We start from the raw sequence: 17,522 nt of genomic DNA on the forward strand, positions 1-17,522 counted from the left end.
GCGGAGTTTTCTGCCGAAATCTGCGGGCGCGAATTCCGTTTGCGTCTGCCTATATACTCCTGCTGCTATTTAAGTTGTCATGTTATTGTTTGTTCATTTTTTATATATATATATATATATATATATATATATATATATATATATATAAGTTGGTTATTCATAAGTTGATAACCTGCTGTTTCAAACATTAAGTAAAAAAGGAATCCAGACAACCCTGTTTATGACTGTCACTGTTAATAATTTTGTGATTGAATCTCCATTACGGTGGGTTTTGATGCGCGTGGGGGGGGGGGGGCGCCTAGATATTCGAATATATTCGGATACATTGCATGATATTCGAAATCCATTCGAATTTGATTTTTCTCAAAAGTGACAGCCCTAATGACCACTGTGGTAGATGAAAAAGAGACAATCTGCCCTCTTTGGATATTAATCATCTGGACTGATCGCGTGCTTTTTGATAAGGTAATGTTGCGTGATATGTATGATAATGTATGAATCCTGGTTCTGTTGTTGATCTGTTGCTGCTGTTTGTACGTTCAAATGAAATGTTTTGTTTTAACTAGATCACAGACAACCGTCAACTGTATTTTCACTCAAATGACAACTTAATATTAAGTTAACGGTTAATGTTCGGTTCATAAGCTGCGGTTGTCGGTCGAGAAAATTAACTGATATGAACTTTGCTATTTTAAAACATTTCCCCACATGTAATGACGGGGAATGAAGCTGTCCAATCATAGCAGTGGGCGTTTACGTCCAGGTATTTAATGCGGCCCGCCCCTTCAAACGAACCATTTCTCCAGAGAGCCACTTATCCATGTTACAAAATAGCCTATTACTTATTGCTTTTGATGTTTTTGAATGTAAAAACCACGCGGACATCATAAGTAGACATCAGACATAGAGCTGCAACTATCGACTATTTTTTCAACCGATTAATCTATTGATTATTTTTTCGATTAATCGAATAGTCTAATGATTTTTTTATACATATAATTCCCCAACAAATAATAAATGTAACATCTGCCATTAACGCCAACATTTTATTTAAGCATTTTCTTAATTAAACAAACACACAAACCAAAATTTTCAACATGAAAAATAAAGTGGCAGTGCCACTTTAAAAGAGGCATTATTCACCTTAAACAATAAAAAAGGCATATATTAATATTTTAAAAATTAGTTTATGATTAGTACATGCATTAACTCAGCATTAGTTCAGACTGAAGTAAAAATAAGTTCATTGTGATTCATGAACCCTTATATAAGATGTAATGGTTATATTATTACTGTTAATATTATTACTATTAGTAGTACTGCATTCTCATTTAACTTTAACATTTAACTTTTCTTAAGTTCCGGGTAAAAAACAAGTTCAGTTAGTATGATCTTCTAATATTTTATAAACAGCGTTTACGCCGCTGTTACTTTAAATAAATGCATGTCAGGAATACCTTACAAGACGAGCTTCTGTAATATCTGCGCACATATTCGCAAAAAAGACGTTCATTGGGAACTCCGCACTGCCAGCTGGCTTTCAGTGCACGCGGGCACATGCCTATCAGTTCTCAATGTGACAGTAACTTATTATTTCATAACTTCTTAATATAAAAACATGTCCTGCTCTTTATTTACTGTTTCAACATACTGCCCAGAAGCGATGCAATGTCACGTCTGTCAGGCGTCTCGCAGCTCGTATTAAACGAAGATGTAAACGCAGCTGTATTAAGCACAATATGTATTGATTCTATTGTTTATAGAGTAAGTCTAAAAACTTACTGTAATAGTTCAAATTCTTACGCTGACGTCTCGTCATTTTGAGGTCGGAGAGCACCAGGTTTTCTTCTTTTAAGATGATCATACACAGGTGTTGCGCTGCTGTGGTATGCCATTTCAGTTTTACACAGTATGTGTTTTATTTGGTCTCTGCTTAAAGTATTCCCACACTTTTGATCGCGTTCTGTCTGTTTGGTATAACACTTGTATCACCCGGTCGGAGCTGAAGCCGCCTTCATTTCAAAATGTAAACAGTGCGACGCATCGACGCATTTCCGGCAAATCGACGTAATTACGTAATCGACGTAATCGACTACGTCGACGCGTCGTTCCAGCCCTAATCAGACAACAGTATAAAACAATAAAATCGACAAATTCACCACCCCTTTAACTCTTTCCCCGCCATTGACGAGATATCTCGTCAATTAAGAGAAAACGCTTCCCCGCCAATTACGAGATTTTCCGTCTTTCCGCAATACCGCTATTATCCACCAGCGCAACTTTTTAAACCTGGAAGTATTGCCCTATGGCAAGCTGCTGCATGTCCGTGTCTGTTTTAAAGATCGCTCTGAATCGGATCTCTATGAAAAGTCCGTCACAAAAATGGAATTATCTCTGCTTTTTGCTCAAAATATGGTGTTTTTGCAAAAACCTACCCATATTCAAAAGCTGATTGCAAAAGAACCACTGAAGGTAGGATGAAACATTTTTTTTTTTTTTTTGAAAGCAGAGGGTCTGTTCTTTCATTTGGTATATGGTATATATTTTATATATTTAAAGAAGAACATTATCTGGAAGGCATTAAACTTTGGTGAAAATCATGAAAAACGCTGGCGCTGGCTGGCAACTTTTTTTAAAAACGCTGGCGGTGAAAGAGTTAAAATCTTTAAAGACAGGTTAATTGTATATTGTGGTTTCTTAATAAAGGAAATTAAGAATGATGTAAATTGTGCGTGTGGTTCTGGCCCCCTTGGTATAAAGGAGAAAAATGCTGGCCCTCCTCATTATCAAAGTTGCCCATCCCTGGCCTATAGCCTATATGAGTTTATTTTTTGTGTGACGCGCTCCAAATCCGATGCAGCACAAAAAAACATTTTTTTTATGCAATCTCATCACGCGTTTCATGCCATCACCGGCGCGGGTTTACGCAGGGCAGCGAGAAAAATACATTAAACTTTAAACATTTAACATTCTACTTGAGTTTTTTTGGACATCCCTTTGGAATCACTGCATATCATCAATTTAAAAGGTATAAATATAAGCGCAGCGCTTATGAGTGTTCAAACACTGCTGACCGCTCAGCTGTCAATCTGCCGACCCTCACAAAGTTTCACATTAAATGATGTGCTTATTTCTGTCAATGTTCTACATGAAGATATTTAAAGGTAGGGGTGGGCGATATGACCAAAATCTTCTATCACGATAGGATTAATTTTATATCATGATAACGATATGTATCACGGTAGAGTTTTTTATGTTTTAATAAGGTTTAAATCTTTAATACCATAGAAATGTTCATAATTCTCACAAAAAACATATACAATCATAGAAAGAAGATAAAAACAAACAAAACTCAAGCTCTCTGAAGATACACAGTCAATAAGAATGATAATAAATAATTATGCATGTATGTATAGGCCTATATATATTTTTATTTAAGGTAGAAAAGTGATTTAATCAGGAGCAGTGAGAGATTTTTTTCTCAATCCTGTTTGATTAACACGAGTGACAGACAGGAGCAAAATTAGGTAACTTCCCCTTTAAGACCAAAGTCCGGATCCAATACACTGTTACACATGCGCTTTCTCTTTTAGCTGTTTACTTTCTCTTAAGACCTTACTGGTCGTGTTTATGATGATGCTTGCAAAGACGGGAATTCTGACGCATATGTGTATTTAAGGCCAATAAAGCGGGAAAAATGCTCACGAGCTTAATAAGCAGAGGTCGCGCGACTTGCACGCTCCTCACAGACAGAAAGAGCAGCGGTTGCGCGACTTGTCCGCTCCTGACACACAGAAAGAACGCACGCATACAGATCTGTTGTCTGTGTTTCAATGGCTTAAAATAACTTGTTTTAAAACTGCAGTGCTTAAATACGTGTACAAACGTTACGTTTTCGCGACCACACGCACAGGAGCGTGACGTGGGCACGTAACCTCGATAGAAACGATAGTCCCAAATCTCTACCGGTTGACAAATTTCTACCGGTTAATTTTGTCTACCGGTTTATCGCCCACCCCTATTTAAAGGTTTCTATTTATTCACGATTTGCGGTGCGGCCGGTCGCAGTCTTATGTAAAACGGGCGGGTATGAAATAAATTGATGCTGATGTCGGATAACGGGTCAAGTGTTATTTTAATCGCGCGGATGCGGGTTATCAAACAGGACTCTGCATGACTCGTATAAGGAAAATTATAAAATAGCCTACATGTTTATATTCTGTATTAAACCACCATGGTCGCTAAACTTGCGGTGTTAAAGGGACAGTTCACCCAAAAATGACAATTCTGTCATCATTAACTCTCCCTCATTTTGTTACAAACCTGTATACATTTCTTTGTTCTGATAAACACGAAGCAAGATATTTTGAGGAATGTTAATAACCAAACCAAGCATGAGCCTCATTCACTTCTACTCAATTCAACTCAACTCTTATTTATAAAGCACTTTCAAAACCATTAAAATGGACCAAAGTGCTGTCCATAAGTGTAAAACAAGTTCCCGGACCCTATCAGATACCAAACACTTTATAAAATAGATAAGTCTTCAATCCTTTTTTGAAAGTATCCATGCTTGGCAGGGATTTCAGTGATAGCGGCAATTCATTCCAAAGTGCAGGGGCCGCAACAGAGAAGGCTCGATCTCCACTAAGCCTCAATCGAGATCGAGGGACAGTTAGCAGCATATTCTGAGAAGAGCGTAATTGACGTTGAGACTGATATGGGATTAACATATCATTTATGTATGTAGGAGCCAGAGGTGGAAAGTAACGAATTACATTTACTCACGTTACTGTAATTGAGTAGGTTTTTTGTGTACTTTTACTTTGAGTTTTTAAAATCTGTACTTTTACTTTTACTTAAGTATGTTTTGTTTAAAGTATTGTACTTCGCTACATTTTAAATCATATCAGTTACTGAGTAAAAAAATATTTTAAAAAAGCAAGGTGATAAAGACGTGCAACAGATGATTGATGGGCGGGAGAACGCGCAAAACGAACCATGGAGACGGACGAGACAGGCGCGCGCTAATGCTGACCCGCCTTAGTTCAAATCTTATGAAAGAAACCCCTGGTCATATTTAAGCAACCACTTTCCACTGACGCGAAGCGTGTGTTTCTTTCATATGAAAGGTAGGATTAATGCTCTTGAGTACAAACGACTGGGTTTTTACCGTTCATTTGCACGAAGCGTTTTTAATACCATGCGCATTATCTTCCGAGGTCTAGCAACTTTGCGTCAAGTCAAACACAACTTCAGAATGTCCTCGAGAATGCGCAGTTCATTAGACATGAGAGAGAGAGAGAGAGAGAGAGAGAGAGAGAGAGAGAGAGAGAGAGAGAGAGAGAGAGAGAGAGAGAGAGAGAGAGAGAGAGAGAGAGCGAGAGAGAGAGAGAGAGAGAGAGAGAGAGATGAATAAAGGTCTGACATCAGGTACCCAGGTCAGGGAAACTAGAAGACAATAAACGTGTCAAAAGTATATAGCCATGGCACTCATCTCATTATAAGCTCATTTAAACTATAGTTTAATAAAAATAATGTATGTTACCAGCAATACATAATTTACAAACTTACTATAGTGATTGTATTTACTAGCTGTTGACCACCTTCAAAAGTGCATAACTCAAATGTAAAAATCATTAAACAATTCCATAAATGTTTCTTAGTTTAAAAAAGCTTTTTATTTTATTAACTTTTTGTTATTGCACTTTAATTGTAAAGATGTTCCTACAATTAAAAACAACTAGTTTAAAATTTATATTTCCTTGTCGTTTGTGAACTATACTAGAATCCTCCACCTCTCCCCGCATTAAAAAAAGTAACTTTTACTCTAAGTAAAGTTAAAATGGTTTACTTTTTACTTTTACTTGAGTAGATTTTTAGACCAATAACTTTACTTTTACTTTTATAATATTTTATATACTTGAGTACAATATTTTATTACTTTTTCCACCTCTGGTAGGAGCTTGATTGTGTAATGCTTTAAAAACAAACGTTAACACCTTGTATTGGATTCTGAATTTAACAGGTAACCAGTGAAGGTTTATCAATACAGGTGTTATGTGATCTCGTTTTCTGGTATTTGTTAGAAATCTCGCTGCGGCATTTTGAACATACTGAAGACGAGTAACCAGTGATTCACTTATACCTAAATAAAGAGCATTACAGTAATCTAACCGGGTTGAAAGAAAGGCATGCAGAACAATCTCCAAATCATTGTATAAAAGGATGGGTTTTAATTTGGTTAATTTTCTCAACTGAAAAAAAAAGATGATTTCACGACGCTATTAACTTGGTGATCAAAGCGCATTTCAGAATCAAAAATAACACAGAGATTCCTTACCTGACTACACATTTTATGGGTCAATAGTCCACAATTTCCAGCCGAACTATTCCCAGGCTGTTTATTCCCAAACATAATAAACTCAGTCTTATCATCATTTAATTGTAAAAAATTATTTGCTAGCCATTTGAAATTTACTTAGTGATATACAACCATCACTAATTCTAGGAAAAAATTATACTATGGAAGTGAATGAATGGTTACAAACATTCCTCAAAATATTTTCATTCATGTTCACCAGAACAAAGACATTTATACAGGTTTGTAACGCATCAATATAAATCTGATGCGGTCAAAAATTTGAGTGCACCTAACTTTTGTGCTGGTGCACCTAAGAAAGAAAGTTAGTCTAGAGCCCTGCTTTAAGGAGAAAAAGTGGATCGCCGACTACGTTTCTCCCTAGTGGACGCAGTTCTACTAACACGAGTACTATGAAAAGTTGCCTGTTTCCACTTTTGTGTCTTATAAAAACTCGTAGACTTATATATCTATGATAAAAACTTATTTAGAGATTAAACTTAAAAACAGAATAATACCTAAAAGCTGCTGTGTGACAAGGTGTACAGCTGACATGCCAAAAAAACATAAATAAGTTTTTATAAGCTGTCGACCTCAAAAAACGAGCATTTAAAGACACAAAAGTGGAAACAGGCAACTTTTCATAGTACTCCTATTACTAGAACTGCGTCCACTGGAGTGATCACATGACAGGAAACAGGAAGTAACACTATAAAAGGAAGTAGCAAATAGCACATGGGTAGCATATGCTAAAGCAAAACCACTGCTGGATTGTGGAGTTTCTTTCTACACTGTAAAAAATAAATTGTTGGCTCAATGAATTATTTTTTAGTAACTAGTTCCACAGAAATTTTACGTTCACTCAATTTCTGTCTCCAAAGTTTTACCTGGATTGATGTTTTTTAGTTGGCCCAAACTTGACTCAAATATAAAAAAGTATGTTGGCTCAATTAGTTTTATAGTTCATTCAACTAAAATGTTTTAATCAGTTGAATCTTACAGCAAATACTCTGTCAATTAAAATTTAAGTATTCACTCAATGTTTTATGTGTTACTTCAATTAATATTTATTATTTGGGATTTTTTATAACATTTTAAAATTATTTATCAAATAATTTATGCTGGTGTTGTTAACAAAATAATTAACTTCAGTCACATGAAAACAAAAGCTTTTTATTCACTTATCATACAGACTGAACATACAGAATTAAGTCTTCTCTAAATAGAGGGCATTAAACAGTCCAAAAAGCACTCCGAAGCCAGTCAGAACATCTCCAGGGCCATTTAGGAGACTTTCTTCAGCCCTCTGGTCTGCCTCTCCGCATCATCACAGCTCTGGTTTGATAAACAGAGGAATATAAACACACACACATACATAAATTACATGTTTAATATAATAAAGCTTGATTGTGAAATACTTTATTCCCTAAAATAACGTTAACGTTAGGCCAAATTTCCCTCAGACATCACACATAATTAAACATTATTGGGCGGTTTTCTCGGACAGGGCTTTTCACTGACTAAAATAACTTACTGACATCTCTTAAAATATGAGTGCTATTGTTTTGTCTCAAAATGCACGCCAGTATTGTATTTTATAAGGTTTGTTTGTAAAAATGTCCCACTTATAATAAAGACCGAGTTCTAAACCCTGTCCGGTAAACCACCTAAAGGCTATCTTTACTAAAATAGCTCCACTTTACTTCGGACACATAACATAACACACTTTTAAATATATCTTTACAAAAATATCATTACAAAAACGTCGAGTATTTGCGTCTTTGCCGATTAATATATTCTAAAATTAACATTTAATTACAACCACTTACCTGACGTGAACTTGAGGAAACGGCTGATGACTTGTGTCCTGTGAATCAGTAAGTGATTCCAGCTGTTGCGTGCGGATTGATCTCAGATGAAATGACCTGTGATCCAGATCCTTCCGAGTTAAGACATTTTAAATTAAAAAAACTCACGCACATACTGTACATACACAAACGCGCGCGAGCGGGTCGCGTGCACGCAGGCGCGCACACGGGTACACACACGGGTATATTTAGAAGTTTTATCTAAGATTGTTATGATATTGGGACTATTTCTCCATCCGCTCCTTCAGCTCTAAAGTTCAAATTCGCATGCTGTCCGGTTATAACAAATGTAAAAGATACGAAACATCACTCAACAGCGATATCAATTAAGTGCAATCCAAAAATGTGATTTAAAACATAACCCTTTCATTGTTAAGTATGAGAAATTAAAATGAATTAAATCACGTTTAAACGCCACAGAGATATCAGAGCCAGCAGTCGATTTCTGATGCGCTTGCCGAAGCGAGGCTGCGCTGGGCGGGGTGTGAGCGCTTAAGCGCCGGTGATTTTCTGGAGCTCTTCTGGAGCTCTTCTCCGTCCGAAAGTGTCCGAGCACACTTTTAAATAGACGCTATCTTTATTAACCGACCGCATATTTAAACTTTAAGCACACACATTCACGCCTGAACAACTCTTACAATTACATTTTGTGACCAAATAACAGTAATATTTTGAGCATTTTGTTGTCAGGAAAAATAGCTGTCATAAGTCCACATATTTACCTGATTTGTCTTAATTAGTTCAGTCAACACTAGCCATTCTGAATGTTGACTGGATTTGAAAATAACCATTCATTTAATGTTTTAAACACAGATTTATCTAGACTTAAAATAATATGTCTTCTCAACTAGCTCAAACAAAAAAATTGGTTTAACTTATATATTTTTGCCCGTCCAACATTTCATTAATTGGATTTTTTACAGTGTATGTGGACTTACCCTTCCAGACACCTTTTGTGGATTACACTATCACTGGATTTTATATACACTGAAGAACACTTTGCACATTTGGACTTTAAACACGCTTGAACTTTTACATTGTTTTAGGTTTGGTTTTCTTGTATTCCTTTCTTTTAACAGTCTTAAGTTTTAATGTGGTGTTTTAAGTTCTTTGTGATTCTTGTAAATACACTTATTTAATTTCATTGCACTGGTTTGTCATCCTTTTAACGTTGTTTTAACCTCACACACTAAGATCTGACCCCTTTTAACTATTTGTAACTTAGCTGATAGGGCTGATCGTTACAAGGTTATGTTTTACAATTTATAGACACATTATTTGCTGCCGAAGTTTAACCTCCTAAGAACCAAGCTTTGGTTTGGCTTGTATTTTAGATTTCTTCCAGCTATTTGGGTTAGGAACAACCAATAAATATTATAACCAAATATTTTTCTTTGACATGAAGCAGTGTAATAGTCCATGTTTGTGTAGAACAGGTTCCAGTTACACAGAATTAAGTTTTATGGTGCAAACAACATACGCACACTTGCAAGTAATCTGTGATTTATAAAGGGAACATTGCTTTGTTTTATAAGTTCTAATATTTTTTGGCGTATACCATTTTTGGCTTTTGTGAGTACGAAGAATTTTAGTAAAGATCCTACGTTTTATACATGAGACCCCAGGTCTTAGGAGGTTAAGCAGTCTTTGCAGATTGAATGTGTATACTCAACTCACAGTTTTTTCTCAATCAGATGCGATAAATAAGTTGTGCACAGGGCTTTTCATTAACTCTTTCATTGCTAGCGTTTTTAAAAAAAGTTGCCAGCCAGCGGCACCGTTTTTCATGATTTTCACAATAGTTTAATGCCGTCCAGAAAATATATTCTTTAAATATATAAACGTACAATATACCAAATGAAAGAACAGACCCTCTTCTTTCAACCAAAAAAAAAAAACGTTTCATCCTACCTTCAGTAGTTCTTGTAATCAGCTTTTGAATATGGGTAGGTTTCTGCAAAAACACCACATTTTGAGCAAAAAGCTGAGATAAATCCATTTTCCTAGAGATCCCATTCAGAACGATATTTAAAACAGACACGGACATGCAGCCGCTTGCCATAGGGCAATACTTCCGGGTTTAAACATTTGCGGAAGAGCGCCATCTGGTGGATAATAGCGGTATTGGGGAAAGCCGGAAATACTCGTCATTGGCAGGGAAGCGTTTTCTCTTGATTGACAAGATATCTCGTCAATGGTGGTGAAAGAGTTAACACCCGCCAAGCCACCAAATGTGGGTAGATTTCATTTTCACCTGCGGGTAAGACAGCCACTACCACTAGTAGCCACTAGCCACTTTGACGGGTTTATGGCGGGAATATATTTTTTTAATTGTAGATTTCTTTCAAGCCATGTGAAATAATAAACAGTGCGTGGTGCAACGCTACGAAGCTACAACTCCCATGAGCACTCCCTGCACCGAGTTTAAGGGTTTTTATACCATAGAGGGCTCCAGAGCTGATGGATTTGCGAACGCACGGGATGCAGTCTGAGTGCACACACGCACAGTAAGAGGAAAGATATGTGATTGCATTAAAGACATTTAAGGTGTGTGCACACTCTTTGAGCGAGAGCGGAGAGAAATTCATGGAGATCTGTGCAGATAACAACATCCAGATTTGTACAATGGCAAATGAAACCTTTAAGGAGAGGGATAAGCGCTCACGCATCATACTGTGCGTTTGTATTTTTACCCAACATGCCCTCTAGACATTTGTCAGTAAATTAGCGCCTTAAATGAAGTCTTCAATCACTTTTAACAGAAACCATAATCATGCTTATAAAATACAATCTGCATAAACAAGCTGACATTAAAATCATGTACAGGTTCTGACTAAGCAGTGTTTACTGGTGTAGTTAGTACATTTAGGGGCGGTTTCCTGGAAAAGGATTAGACTAGTCCTAAGATAAATGTAAGAGCTAAAATGAAAACAACTTGCACTGACATATGTTAAAATACATCAGTGCCCTTTGTTTTGCCTCAAAATGCACACAAGTAATGTTTTTAGTAATGCATGTTTGTTAAAACTAGTTATATTTCATAATTAAACTAAGGCCTAGTCCTGTTTTAAGGTACTCCACATTGAGGTAAATTTTTTAATCTGCCAAGTCTCATGTCTTATAAGTTTTATGAGCCAATGTGAATTAGGGATGGGTGACAAACCGGTAGATAAATCGAGGTATTTTAAGCCTTTGTAACAAGAACAGTGCTATATGCGTGCGCTGGTTCAGTGTGAGTATTTTCGCCGCTTTATAAAATTCCCTTCTTTGCAAGTATCTTCATAAACACAACCATTTAGGGCTTAAGTGAAATTAAACAGCTGAAAGAGAAAACGCATGTGGAAAGTATATTGGATCCGGTGTCATGATCAATTAGGTCCCCCCGGGCAATTCGGTCTCCCCTAGGACCCCGATTGGTACCTAGCACTAATGCCTGCTCAAAAATTTTTCCATTGCGATATCTCGTCTGCGTAAGCGGTCTAGCAAGCTAATTACGTTGTACAAAATAAAGCATACAATTTATAATAAACTAATATTCATGTTGCAGACACGTAAGTACTTTTGTTTCATCATCTGCTTTACAAAAACAATACTTTTATTTTTGTAAATTATTTACATACCTTACGGAATATATTTTTTTAATAGTAAAAGTGTAGTAATCATGACTTATAAATTATAATTTAAATGTGTGATTCAACTATGTAGTAATCATGTTTTGTATAAGTAATTAATGAGTAAGTAATTGTATAAGTAGACAGTAAAAAGTGGAAATGGTACAGTATATAATATCTAAATAATATGACACAAGCAATGTGTAGATCTCCCACCTATAGCCTCATTTATATACGACTATATGAAACATATAGTATATAGCATATATATATTTAAAAGACATCAATTGTAATTTTAACAACGTTCTAACTACATAAATCATAACGCGATTTGTAGGAATTGTAATAAGGCGCTAAGAAAACTACCCATGAGGAGTTTTTTCAGCCAATGGAATCAGGCAGGGGTCCTAGGGGAGACCGAATTGCTCATGACACAGGACTTTGGTCTTAAAGGTGAAGTTACCTAATTTTTCTCCTGTCTGTCGCTTTTTTATCTTCTTTTTATGCTATAAATAACCTAAAAACCTTTACCTTGATACATACCTTTATCAAGATATCAGTGTAACTTTCTGATTTGTGCCACTGGCTCATCTTTTTATGTTAAATTGTTAATGTACAGTGCTTTGCAACCTTTTAATTTATGTTTTATTAACCTGCAAGAAGACCTCTACAGAGGCCATAAACGTTACCTGATTATTGGTTGCTTTTTCAAATATTACATACATGCTTGGATTATTTTTTATTTTATTTTATTTGTTTATTTGAAAAGGGACAATGTACACGTATCAACATTCATAACAAATGTAAGTGCACCCGAGTTAGCCACAGGCTAATTTTCATCGGCAGTCCCTTTGCCAGATGTTAATAGGCATCCTAAAACAGTTGTGATACAATAAAATTGTTAAGAAAATACAAGAGGTATAAATACACATTTAGGAAGTGATAGAAAAAATAAAAAAGATAAGAAATAAAAGATGATACAATTACTATTAATAGATGGGTATGTTCAGTGTTGACAATGTTGATTATCATTAAACCATTTCTTAACATTAACCTTAAAAGTGTAGTAGGATGGCGACTCTCTAATTGATGGTGGAACTGAGTTCCATTGATGTACTGCTGTAAATGAAAATACAGCCTGACTAAATGCAGTTTTTTTTAATGGAATTATACAGTCCCTCCTTGCTGCGCCTCTTGTGACTCTATTTGCATTCGATTTAAAATTAATAAGGCCGAGTAAAGGTGGGGGAGCTAAGTTATGTAAAATTTTGTAAACTAAACAAACATTTCTGTACTTTATGAGGTTTACCCAACTGAGCAATGTATATTTTTTTAAAATTTGGCAATGATGGTAACGAATTGGCTTTTTATCTAAAATTTTAAGAGCTTGATTGTATAATGATTTGAGTGGTTTTAAAACAGTCGAGTGCGCATTGGACCAACTTATCAAACAGTAAGTAATGTAAGAGAAAATCAGTGAATGGAGATATACCTTAGCTGCTTTAGTTGATAAGTGGTTTCTGATATACCTAAAATTTGCCAAACTGAACTTTACTTTATTACAGACCTTTTTTATGTGTGTTTTGAATGTAAGATTTGAGTCTATATGAACTCCTAAATATTTATATTCTGATACAACTTTTAGTGTATGTCCTGATAGTAAAATGTCTTGTTCTATGTCTATAGAGGAGTTTTTGGAAAGATACATACAAACTGTTTTTGAAATATTCAGTTGTAAACAACAATGATCAAGCCAGGATGTCACCTTCTTTAAAATCTCTGTTAGCTTAATTGCAACCTCTGCAGCAGTCCCACCATGAGTAAAAATAACTGTATCATCGGCATACATTAAAACATCACAATTTTCACACACCAACGGTAAATCATTAATATACAAGCTAAAAAGGGTTGGACCAAGTATTGAGCCTTGTGGGACCCCAGTTGAAAGACATAGGGGATTAGATTTATAATTGCCAATTTTAACATATTGAGTCCGGAGTGAAAGATAAGATTTAATAAGACTGACTAACTCTGAGGAGAAATTAAAATTCTGTAATTTATATAATAAAATATTATGATTAACCGTGTCAAATGCTTTTTTTAAGTCAAGGAACACGGCCCCTACTACCCCGCCTTTATCCAGTGATGCCTTCACCTTTTCTATAAAGTAACATGTAGCCGTTTCTGTCGAGTAGTTAGCCCTGAAGCCAAATTGCAATGGATGCAATGGAAAAGAACTATTATTTAAATAATATATCATTTGTTTGTTAATTAATTTTTCAAATACTTTTGAAACTATAGGTACAACACTAATGGGCCTGTAATTTGAAGTCAGCTGCCGGTCACCACCTTTAAAGATAGGGGCCACAACAGCAGGCTTCCATAAATCAGGGAACCATCCTTGGGTCAATGAGATATTAATTATACGTGTTAATGGGATGACTATTGAGGAATTATTCTCTTTCAGCATTAGTGTATCCATACCATAGATGTCCTTAGCCCTTGAAGGTTTTAGAGATGCAATTACTTTTACAACCTCATCCTCCGACACTGGTCTGATTATTAATGGTGACTCTGTAGTATTGACTATATGTTCATTGTTTTGTTGTACTGAAAAACATTGGGCAATAGAATCTACTGACTCAACAAAATATTGATTGAAGGCTTGTGCCACTTCAATCGGGCTCTCCAAGATAGTGTCATTAACTTTTAATACAATTGGCTTAGTTATACTAATGTTTTGACCAGTTAATTTTTGAATCTGGCTCCATATGGCTTTAGAATTGCCATTTGAATTTTCAGCAATTATAATAAAAAAATCGGCCTTAGCTTTTCTCAGTTCTCTAATTACTAGATTTCTTAGCCTAACGAAATTAAACCTATCAACAGACAACTTTGATTTTGTGGCCATTTTCAAAGCAGTGTCCCGTTCCTTCATTAATTTTAAAACTTTCTCGTTGATCCAGGGAAGACTTTGTTTCTTGTTTTTACATTTAATATTAATTGAAAATTCATGGATTATAGATTGCAATTTTTGTGTAAAAATTTGACTGGTCATTTCTAAATCATTTACCAGTCCTAGCAGCCAAAAATAATTTTTACTTTTACAAAGAAATGTCAACAAAAGTGAATTACACTGATATAAAGCTACATTTTTAATTTGCATGGTATAATAAGGTGGAATAATAGTCACAGCATAATACTCAATACTCACTACTCTTGAGTACTTTTAGGGGAGGTTCACATTTTGCGTCTAAAATACGCGGAAAACGTGACGCAAATCCTTGTCACATGACCTGCTGTGCGCTTGCGGCATTCTGAAAAGTTTAAATGTTTTTAACTCGATGCTGTGCGACACGCCTGGAAAAATGAGCGTGTCGCACCGCATGCATGTCGCTTCCATTATGAGCGTCTACATTTGAAAAAAATTAACTTGGGAGCGCAAAAGACTCTAAATGTGATTCGCCCCTTAAAGAGGCTACTATTTATTCGTACTCTGAGTGGTATTTAGGCCAGGTAGTTTTACTCTACTCACATTACATTTTTTGGTAAGTAATGGTACTTTTATTTGAGTATGATTTACTGTTCCCATCACTGAACATGCCTTTGTTTTCTTTCTTTGCTTATAACTGAACTTTTTTAAGGCTCCAACATAACTCTGACTTTGTATGTACATTTATTCAGAGAGTGAACTCGACGTGAGATGCTGTGCACTGCGTTGCCAAGTCCTCTGCTTTTTTGCAGACTTCAGAATTGGGCTATTTTGAAACTGTTCCAGCGAGTTGATTTTTTACTTCGGGTTAAAGATGAAAGGATTTTTTTACGTGACAGTAAGACGTAACTGAAAATCTATACAAATGCGATCAGGGTGGTCAGACTGAAAATTTATTTTCATAAATGCGTTTTGAAAAGGATTTCAAACCACCTCTGGATGTAGCCTGAAACAGATTAGAAAAAAAAAACGGATTTCATGCGGTTTTTGGCCGTTCACACATTCTAAATGTGATTGGATCCTATCGCATATGCACCAAAATCAGATTTGAACTGACAGTGTGGGCAAGGTCTTTATTCCTTTTTCACCCCTGATAAGTTTGCACCCTTGCTAAAAAATAGGTGCTCACATGACAGTTAAAAGCTGACATACCTGACAGAATAAAATCATCTTCCTCAGTGTGATCTTCCTCTTCTGTGGGTTCAATTTTGATTTCTGTGGGTTCAGTTTCAATCTTCATCATGAGGTTCCTGCAGTCGATGAGTTTAACTGAACACATCTTCAGGATCTGCTGCTGTTCTCCAGCGTTACAGACAGAATCCAGAGACTCTGTGGAGGTTTGATCCTCCTGTAAGCTCTGTTTACTGTCACACACTGTAGTGTCCTGAGTGTCTGTGGGCTTTGACTCAGTATAACAGAGTAAAGTCAGACTGAGATCTGAGTCCTGTGTGTGTCTGGATTTCTCTTCAGAGAGTTTAGAGTCCAGCAGTGGCTGTGGTGTGCGGCTCTGATCTCTGCTCATCCACACTGGATCCAGACTCACAACATCAGTCACATACACTGAAGATTCACCACAATCCACATCCTGACAACACAACACAACACACAGAAAGATTATAATGATTTCATTTCGTCAAACAGACAGTGATTCAGGTAAAGGTTGTTTAAGCTGTACAAACCTCTCGTTTCAGTCCTAAATCTCCTCTTGAACTCAGTTTTGCCTCCAGTAACGCCACCTCTTTCTTCAGCTGAGAGATTTCTGTGATGTAATCATCAATATCCAGCATGGACAGATCAGTTCCTACTGATTTACAGCACATCTCATCTGTCATCATCAACATCTCAACACTAAAATGCACAGAGACAAGACTCTGTTTACACTCAATAAACACTTAAGAGAGAAAAAGACTGAGGATACAAACACATCACACGCGAACTTTTTCTTTCTTTCTTTCTTTCTTTCTTAAGTGGGTTTGTCGGCGGACTACAGAGCTGCAGCGCCTCCTGCTGTACTGGAGAGAGAAGACGCACAACACTTCTTCTTCGTCGTCGGTTTTATTGGCGGTTGGCAAACCAACATAAAGGCGCATTACCGCCACCTACTGGACTGGATTTAAATAAAATAAATAAATATAAAAATAAATAAAAACCATTATAGTCCGTCAATTAATCCAGTAGTTTTTAGGAATGTAATTACATAGTCTAGACTTTTATAAGTTCATTTCCCCAATAAGTACTCTATTGTCATGTTTTGTTGTCCAACTTGATTTTCCAACTTCCTTCTAGCCTCCTCATATTTCTTATAGTGTATCAGAATGTGTTCTACAGTCTCTTGAGCTTTACAAAAGTCACAGAATCCAGTAGGATGCTTCCCTATTCTGTGCAATGACTGATTTAATCCAGTGTGTCCAATTCCTAGTCTTGTAGGCCTAATTGCCATCTGTTCTTTTGGATTCCTGCCGTGTCTCATAATAACACCTACTTGTTTTTGTATTTTGTAAAAGTGTCGCCCTGTGTCTGATATGTCCCAATACTCCTGCCATAGATATAGTGTGTGACCTTTTATAATGGTTTTCATTTGTGCTTTACTCAGTGCTACTTGTACATCAACTCTTTCATGCTTTATTGAGCTTTTTGCCAATCCAAAGAAAATAAAACCCACAGAAATAAAACCTCTAGCCCCCTGTCAT

General features: G+C 36.1%; 1 protein-coding gene across 1 annotated transcript in view; it reads right to left on the reverse strand.

Annotated features, from left to right (window-relative positions):
- Window positions 1-16,803, reverse strand: part of LOC135750178 (uncharacterized) — a 36,679-nt gene extending 19,876 nt beyond the window's left edge. The window contains exons 1-2 of the mRNA XM_065268980.2: window positions 16,512-16,803; window positions 15,985-16,417 (exon numbers count right to left, since the gene is read on the reverse strand). Coding sequence (XP_065125052.1) covers window positions 15,985-16,417; window positions 16,512-16,673 — 595 coding nt within the window. The 5' untranslated portion in view covers window positions 16,674-16,803. The remainder of the gene's footprint in view (window positions 1-15,984; window positions 16,418-16,511) is intronic.
- Window positions 16,804-17,522: the final 719 nt, after the last annotated feature.

The sequence above is a fragment of the Paramisgurnus dabryanus genome, chromosome 12, assembly GCF_030506205.2.
Source record: "Paramisgurnus dabryanus chromosome 12, PD_genome_1.1, whole genome shotgun sequence".
Lineage (NCBI taxonomy): Eukaryota > Metazoa > Chordata > Actinopteri > Cypriniformes > Cobitidae > Paramisgurnus > Paramisgurnus dabryanus.